The sequence below is a fragment of the Mustela lutreola genome, chromosome 4 (genome assembly GCF_030435805.1).
Source record: "Mustela lutreola isolate mMusLut2 chromosome 4, mMusLut2.pri, whole genome shotgun sequence".
NCBI classification, from domain to species: domain Eukaryota; kingdom Metazoa; phylum Chordata; class Mammalia; order Carnivora; family Mustelidae; genus Mustela; species Mustela lutreola.
This window is the reverse complement of record NC_081293.1, coordinates 191,841,497-191,850,907: the sequence shown is the minus strand read 5'-3', so window position 1 is coordinate 191,850,907 and position 9,411 is coordinate 191,841,497. Positions and strand designations below refer to the sequence as shown.

Below are 9,411 nucleotides of genomic sequence, written 5' to 3'. Positions count from 1 at the left end.
TCATAACTTTTGGAAGACCCTCTGATCACCAGAGGGCTGCCACCGCTGGTCTCTTCCTCAGATGGAAGGTTCTATAGGCTTTCCTATAATACAGCTTACAGTACAGTATTCATGACGATGTTGGAACAGCAAAAACACAGCTCTGACCCCTCTAAAGTGTATATAACTAAGCACCAGTGTAAAAATGAAATTCTACTCAAAAAGTTATACCCTACAAATAACAATTTTGAACCAGATTTTAGAAACACAGATTTTTTTATAGCCTTATTTTAAGAACTTTAAATAACTTGATTTCTCTTTTTCCATTCTTTCTTTCTATACAAGAAATAAGATGATGGAGCAATGTTTTAAACTTTTAAAGTGCTTAATTATTAAGTGGTTAATATTAGAACAATATGACTTTTACTATTTTAAATTATATATAGAAAATAAACATTTGATTTGCTCAAATAACTTTTATAGTTTATGAAGTTTGTTTATATTGCTGAATATATAAGCTCATTCCAAATATATAGACTGACATCTTAGAATCTGAGATATTGACTTTGGACAACAGTTAAAGGCAATTTTTAAATTCTCATTGGAAGCACTGAATTGAAATGAAACAAAGTCACTTTCTGGGTCATCTTCTCTAGAACCATCTTCTATTTCATGTTTGGAAGAAGCATAGAATCGACTTTATTTTTATAGTTACAACCATGTATTGGGAGCACATGTGAACAATTTAGACATAAAATTATGATGGAAAAAACTGGCAACAAATAGGCAGTGGACATAGATGATGGTCCTCTGCCAAGTAAACTGAATTCTATTTATGTGTTTACTTATTTAAGCTTATTAAATGTCTTTGATTATCTTTCTCAGCATATATATTTGCTTATATTGTTGAATACTATATATTACATGCTTTGAGTAATACATATATATTTAATTGGGTATGATATATTTTTAATGAAAGTTAAATATGCTTAATTTTGTACCTATTCTAGAATTTTATAACTCTTAAAGTTAATTGAAGTTTTCATAACTTGTCAAAAAATAGAGGATAATTAACATCATGATACATTTTAAGATAAAACTGAAAAGCTTTTGCACAGCAAAGAAAACCATCAGCAAAATGAAAAGACAACCTATTAAATGGGATAAAATATTTGGAAATCACTTATCCAATAGGGGTTAATATCCAAAATATATAAAGAACTCATATAACTCAATGGCAAAAAACAAATGATCCATTTTAAAAACGGGTAGATTGGAATGGACATTTTTCCAAAGACATCCTGATGGCCAACAGGCACATGAAAAGTCGCTTGACATCACACGTCATCATCACAATCACAATGAGATGTCGCCTCACACCTGTTAGAATGGCTATCATCAAAAACACAAGTGATGACAAGTGTTGGTGAAGATGTGGGGCGAAGAGGACCCTTATGCATATAAATTGGTACAGCCACTGTAAAAAACAGTTATGGAAGTTCCTCCATAAGTTCAAAATAGAACTACCATTTGATTCAGCAGTTTCATTCCTGGGTATTTGTCCAAAGGAAATGAAAACACTAACTCAAAAAGGTATCTGTACCCCCGTGATACTACAGCACTATTCACAATAATTAAGACAAGGAAACAACATAAGTGCCCATCAATGGGAGAATGGATAAAGAAATGTGGTATGTATAAAATGAAATATTAATCAGACATAAAAAGGAAGGAAGCTTTGCTTTGTGACAACCTGGATGGATCTTGAGGGCATTAGACTAGTGAAATAAATCAGACAGAGAAAGACCAATACCATTCTGATCTCACTTATATGTGGAACCAAAAAGGGAGGGAGGGAGGGAGAGAAGCAGAAAGAAGGAGGAAAGGGAGGAGAGAGGGAAGGGGAGAAAGAGAAGAAGGCGGGGAGAAAGGAAGGAAGGAGGAAAGAAAAAAGAGAAAGAGAAAAAAACCCAACTAGCTCATAGATACAAGGAACAGATTGATGACTGCCAGAGGCCAGTGTGTGGGGAATGGGTGAAAGGGGTGAAGAGAGTCAAGAGGCACCAAGTTGCAGTTATGAAATAAATAACTCACGGAGATGAATGCACAGTTAAGGGACTATAGTTAATAATACTGTATTGCATGTTTAAAAGTTTCTCCTAAGAGAGCAAATCTTGTAAGTTTTCAATACATGAAAAATAATTCTAACTATATATGGTTACACGTGTTAATTATACTTATTGCGATCATTTTGCAATATCTACAAATACTGAATGATAAAAAAGCGGCTATTCCTTATTTTATCGCCATTAGCATCATGAAGACAGTTGTTCAATATGGTAAATTCAGAGGAATTTCCACCACCAGGAAAGAAAGACGATGTTATCTAATCATAATCGTCTCATGATGTTTGGTGCTACCCCAAACCATCTTCAAGTAAGTTGGTTCAAATACTACAAAAAAAGTTGGTGGGAACTATTTGAAGAACTTTAACAGGTAATTCAATCTTATTAGAAATTGTTTTAAACAGTGAAATTATAACCCAATAATAAATGTAATATTTGAGCAACGCTCAAAACTCTTACCTCTAAAACCATTTAAACGTTTACTAATGAATGTTCTTCATGTCACCAAATCCTAAATATTTAATATATTTTAGGATACTTTTGTATGGGCTCTCCTTGGACTAGAGCTTTCCCTAACTTTCTCCCCTTTACTCATAAATTATTCCATCAAGGAATATAAAGTTTCTCTAATCTCTTACTTCACTGACCTCACAATTGGTAAGATAGAGTCATATAATTCTGCAACATTTTCTCTACTGAAATTTCATATCTACTCTGGAAGTTCTGTCTTACGGTATTAATCTTACTGTGCTGTTTCTAGCTACCACAAGGTGATTAAAAAATCACATATGTCTAAGTACATAAGCCAGAGAAATGCACTGATAGAGTTTTTTACATTTGAATTTTTTTCTCCATACATTAATATTCCTGGGTTCAAAAAATAAAGAACATTTAATATTTTTTAAAAGAAAGTCTAGGGGTGCCTGTGTGTCCCAGTCAGTTGGGTGACAGACTCGTGGTTTCAGCTCAGGTCATGATCTCATGGATCCCGAGACAGGGCCAGAGTCGGGCTCTGCACTCTGTGGGGAGTCTGCTTCACATTGTTTCCTTCTGTCCCTTCCCCTACGCTTCCTCTTGCCCTCTCTCTCTCTCTCAAATAGATAAGTAAATGAATCTATTTAAAAAAAAAAAAAAAACTAAATATTCTGATAATTTAGATGTAAAAAATCCCAATATGGTCTCTCAATTTTAGATGATATGCTTTTCATTGAACTTCTCCCTATTTTTAAAGCTAAAGATGGAAAGTGGCCATTTTTAATTCAAACTTCTAAGTGGGAATTTTTTCTGTGTTTTTGCTTCAGCAAACCACTGAATTTAAAAGGAAACGCTACTCAAACAATGTTCTATCTATGCTTCATATGGGTTTTTTCTGCAGTATTCTATACAAAGAAGCCTTCACCTGAGCATTCCTCAGGCTGTAAATGAGGGGGTTCAGCATTGGGTTAAAGAGACTGTGAAATAGGGACAGTATTTTCTCCAGCTCTTCTCGTTGATTAGACCCTGGGACCATATAAACCACCATGGCTACGCCAAAGAAAAGCCCCACCACACAGAGGTGGGAGGAGCAGGTGGAGAAGGCCTTTATGCGGCCCTCCTTTGACGGGATCTTTAGGATGGCCCAGAGAATGCACATGTATGAGACTAGCATTAAGCAGAGTGGCCCGACTAAGACAAACATACAGGCAGCAAGAATGACCACTTGATTGATCCATGTATCAGCACAGGCCAACTTCAGGACAGACAGAATTTCACAGAAGACGTGGTTCACTTTCCTGGGTCCACAGAAGGGCAACCTTAGAAGGAGAATTGCATGTACCAGAGACAAAGTAAATCCACATGACCAAGAAGTGCCAGCCAGGACCATGCACACTCTCCAGCTCATGATGACAGAGTACTGGAGCGGGTGGCAGATGGCCACAAACCTATCATAAGACATCGCCACCAAAATCAGGCACTCTGTCGCAGCAAAACCCAAATAGAGAAATGTCTGCATTACGCATGGAACAAAGGAGATGGTTCTCTTCTGATTCACTAAGTTTGCCAACATCTTGGGGACATTATTGGATGCGTAGGACACGTCAATGATGGCCAGGTGTGAGAGGAAGAAGTACATGGGCGTGTGCAGTCTCGGGTCCAGACAGATGAGCCCAAAGATCATGCCATTTGCCAACAGACTGAAGATGTAGAACAGGGAGAAGATCCAGAAGAGGGAGACTTCCATCTCTGCACTGAGCTGGAGTCCTACCAAGATGAACTCGGAGACCCCTGAATGGTTGCTTCCCATTTCTCAGTGACAGTTTATCAAGGACTGAAGAATGAGAAAAGGTCAGAGCTGGAGAATCAACAAAAATTAGAGTTACTTATCTCAAAATGAGTTTGGAGAAAGGTTTTCTCTTTATACCTACTAGCCAGCGCCCCCTACTCCCCAGAACTGGTTACCTTCTTGGTTGAACTTTTAATGTGAAAGTTGAAACTTCCAAGAAAGGGTCAAGAATTAGGCAAAGAACTCCCAAAAGCCTTCACACAGATTCAACAAATGTTACTATCTCTTTCGTATTTACTTTATTCTCTTTTTCTCCACCATTGTGTGCCTTTTCTGAGTGTAAGATGAACTCAGTAACTTTTTAAATACTGAGAATTATTGTATAACACTTAAGAGCATACTAGGGGTAGAGAATTGTAAATTCTCAATCTAGTATATATTGGATTGGAAAATGAATAAGGGACATTCAAAAATACCAGTGTGGTTACAAACTGTGTGCATCACTACCCTCGTTGTATAATTCTGGTGGGGTGTTGCCATAGTCGTAGTTGTCATGGTCCTCCTCAATTCAACCATTTTATTATAGGTACCACTAAGTACTACAAAGAGTAAGAAGGCAGCCTTCTTGATCTCTCTTGGCCCCACTGAAACATGAATGATAAAACAACCTGCAAAAAAGCTCTTTTCTACTCTTGTGAATCAGAGTAGATTCACATGAAGAGGCTCTTCAGGTACCTACGGAATGTCTGGGCTTGGTCAATACTGACAGTGAAGAGGTAGATCCTCACTATGAAGATTTGGATAATCCTCAAGATGAAATCAAAGATAATCAAAGATGATGAAATCAAAGATACCAAGTGTCGTGTATTCGAACTGAGATTCCCTCACCAAATAGGACCTTGTGGGTGTTTAATATGTCCTGAACATCTTTACATCTCAAAATAACAGGTAAAGTGCTAAATGAAACAGGCACTCAGGAAATGTTTGTTAGGTGGATGGTTGTCATTTTAGTTCAAAAAATGGAGGTACTAAGTATGTTCTGTCTGCCAGTTTTATTTGACAAAGACGTGGTTTCTCCTTCCTTAAAGAAGTTAGAATATGATCACTGGGAAATGGAAAGAGAGACAAAAATCATAGATTTTTTTCACCTCCATGAGTATGATTGCCTTTGGGAAGCTTCTGTGTAAATGTGCCTTATGTTTGTGGCATGGATTTTTGCTACAATTAAAGAATATGCCTACCTTGTGTAAAGTGGGAGACAGCAGTATCGGTACTGCAGAATTCTACAGAGGCACAGTGGGATACAATAAGCAATGTCTGAACCACATTTACATTGTGAACAGAAAGGATAAAAATACCATTGAAGGCATTGAATCCATCACTGTTCAGTGGGAACATTTGTTTAATAACTTTTTAGCCTAGTTATTTTTGTGTCTGAATTGGTGAATCTTTTCATTCAGATTTTCATTATCATTATCACCATCTTGCTGTTAGAAGAATGAACAACAAAAAAAATTAAAAAAATAAGAATAAACCTGTATTAAAACTGTGAAGCAGTGGGGCAACTGGGTGACTGGGGCATCTGACTCTTGTTTTTGGCTGAGGTCATGACCTCACAGTCCTGAGATGGAGCAGCTTTGGGCTACGTGCTGGTCCTGGAGGCTGCTTGAGACTCTCTCTCCTACCCCCCCCCCCCCTTTCCAGAAAAAAAATTTAAGCAGATACAGTACTGGCAAAAAGAAGAAAATGTCATGCTAGTGATACCTAAAATTTCATCTCCCCAATGGAGTAAATGAAATAATAGCAGCTCAAAAAGGAAACCTTTGTTCAGTCAGTAGGGGCAGCTCTCTATGGGCTGTCCTGGAGCCCAGAATGTTTCCTGATTGAGGGAGCTATATCTCTTTCTCCAACCCTCGTCAGAACCATTGAAACTCCTTTTTATTCTGTTTTGTTATAGGAAAGACATGTATATAAACATGTATATAGACTTTAATTCTGAAAATCATCACAAAAGAGTGAGAACTTGGTATAGTTCCAAAAAGGATAACCATATGGCAAACTTATATTTTACAGTATTTCAGCAAAGATTTACTATTTTTTATCCATTGAGACAGGTTGCTCTAGAAATCAAGGTCTTCATTTAGGCTAGGTGCATTATCCTTTAGTTAATTAGGCCATTTGAAAACCTCGTTTAAAGACAATGGCTGAATAAAAGGCTTCTCATTGTCTGAGCCCCTCACACAGCCCTGAGACAGCTGTGCTAGCTCTGCCCATCACTACTCAGTTACATTAGGAGGAAACGGTGAGAGAGATGCCAGGGGAATTCAAGGATGTCTGCCCACCACACAGTGGACAGATGGTCTCCAGGGTAGGGGAGAGAGAGTCAGGTGGGAAATTCAGGAGGAAAGTGTGAGTCAGGAGGGAAGTTCGGGAGGAAAGTGTGAGTCAGGAAGGAAGTTCACCCAGGAATGTCATTTTTGGCCACATAACCTGTCCTTTACTGAAAATCATCTCTCAGCACAAGTTAATAATCTCTTCTACATAAGGACATGTCAGCCCTGGGTTTTCTCACAAGAAGCAAATTTAACCTACAGTAAATCCCACAGAGTTGAGAGACATACCTCTAAAATGGATGTAGGGCCCTGTTCCCTAGGTAGCTTTCAGAGGATTGAGTCCCAGATACAGACGGAGTCACTCACCAGACTTGCTGAAGGGTCTTCAAAGAACTCCAGGAGTGTAGCTTTTATTTTGGAGTTAGATGAATTTAAAACATTCCTGAGTTTCTATTGAGAATTCAAATTCCCAGAATGATCTTATGATATTATATCTATTTATCTTCTAACTAAGACTGGGAGGGGGAATTCCATGAATTTCCTCTGAGGGAGACCTAAGGTTGTGTCTAATGGTCCTTGGAGGAAAATTCTGGGGAAAAAACAGGCATCACACTGTTTGTTTCCCAGAATTGGCATCACACTGTTTGTACACAAACTTCCAACTATCTCAAGGGTTATAAATGTGAGACAAATAGCCCAAATTACTGTACCCAAACTCTCAAATTGATCACAGGTGGATTCCCATGGAACCTGTTATGGAAACCTGAGAGAGAACAGATCCCCAAGCTGAGATGTATCTATGTCTGTACGAAGGGTTGGTAAATACAAATGAGGAAGGTTTCTGCTATTCATAAGCAGCAATTACTGAGCCCTTGTCTTGTTTCAGAAAATGTGCCAAATGCTCTATACTGACTACATGGTTTAATCTGATCAGCATTACCATCTTATGAATGTGGAGACTGAGCTTGAATATGCTAAGTCATTGGTTCTCTAAGTGTGGTCCCGCAACCGGAGGGAATGTCTGAGAATCTCTCAAAGGGTCCATATGATCAAAACTATTTTCAGAATTTTATTTACACTTTTGGCCTTCTTCACCCTCCCTTTCTCATGAGTGCCCCGTGGAGCTTTCCAGAGAAAACATGACATGTGATATTACATCCGACAGCATGCAGCAGAAATAGAGAATCCAGTTCTCCTTGCTTAAGCCAACACGTAAGATTGTTCAAAATGTGAACAGGGTTGCCCAGGTGGCTCAGTTCTTTAAGTGTCTGGCTCAGGGAGTAATCTCAGCGGGGTGAGATCCAGCCCCTTGTCAGGTTTCTTGCTCAGTGCCAAGTTGGCCAAGGAGTCTCCAAATACCTCTCCCTCTGCTTTTTCCCTGCTCTCATGCCTTTCTGTCTTTCTTTTCTCTCTCTCTAAAATAAATAATTTTTTTTAAAATGTCAAACACAGCTATTCTCTTTGCTCTTTTTTTTTTTGCTTTATAAAAGTTGTTTTTCATAAAATACATTATATTAATATATAATAGAAATAATTCTAAATGATTTGAAGTATTTAATAACTTCTTACTTTTGATTTCTAATATGATGTCTATGAACAAATATAACCCCATAAATAATATATCTTTTGGTCCTTGGAGATTTTTATGAGTTCAGGGAAGTCCCAAGACCAGAAAAGTAAAGTACCATTGCATGAAATGGTAGATCACCAATCTCACCGGGGCAGAATTGTAAACAAATGGATTTTCTCTCATACCAAAAGCTTTATAGTTTTCTCTTGTTGCTTCCACAAATGAAGACAACTTAGCAGCTTAAAGCAACACACAACTGATATCTATATACAATGAAATATTACTCAGCCATAAAGAAGAATGAAATCTTTCCATTTGCAGCAACATGGATAGACCTAGAGGGTATCACGCTAAGTGATATAAGTCAGAGAAACAAATACCACAATATGGTTTCACTCGTATGTGGAATTGAAGTAAGAAAACAAATAAATGAACAAAGGAAAAAAGAGACAAACAAACAAACAAAAATAGCCTCTTAACTACAGAGAACAAACTGGTGGTTACCAGGGGAATGTGGGTGGAAGGAGGTAAGAAGCATGTGAAGGGGATTAAGGGTAGACTTCTGATGAGCACTGAATAATGTACAGAATTACTCAATCACTATATTGTATACCTGACTCTAGCATGGAATTTTTAACAAATTAAAAAATATATATATATATATATACATACACAATGTAAAAAAAAAATACCAGACACGTTTAAAAAAACAAACAAACAAGCCCGTATGCATTTTGTCCCAGCTGCCATGGGTCAGAGTTCTAGGATCGGGCACCTGGGGTCTCTGCACCTATCTCACAGGCTGACACCAAGGACATGGATGGTTCTGCAGTCCTTACCTCCAGTCCTTGAACACAGCACTCTCCATCCTCACACATCAGATCTCCTGACCTTCTCTGCTGCTACATGAGAAAACTCCCTGCTTTCAGGAACCTCAACTGACTGGGGCTGGCCCACTAACATAGCTCCATATTTAATATCAATTGATTTATAAAATGTCTCCACAGTGGAGCCCAGATTAGCACTCTACTAAAAGAGAGGAGGGCACCTATAGTCTTTTTCTTTTTCTCTTTTTTTTTCTTTTTCTCTTTTCTCATAACCAAGGAGCAGCACTTGGATCCCATGTGTTTCCTCAGACAC

General features: G+C 38.0%; 1 protein-coding gene across 1 annotated transcript; it reads right to left on the bottom strand.

The window, feature by feature from the left end:
- Window positions 1-3,459: 3,459 nt before the first annotated feature.
- LOC131830478 (olfactory receptor 2A2-like) lies at window positions 3,460-4,389 on the bottom strand. The gene has a single exon (XM_059172712.1). The coding sequence runs from the start codon at window positions 4,387-4,389 to the stop codon at window positions 3,460-3,462; it is 930 nt and encodes a 309-aa protein (XP_059028695.1).
- Window positions 4,390-9,411: the final 5,022 nt, after the last annotated feature.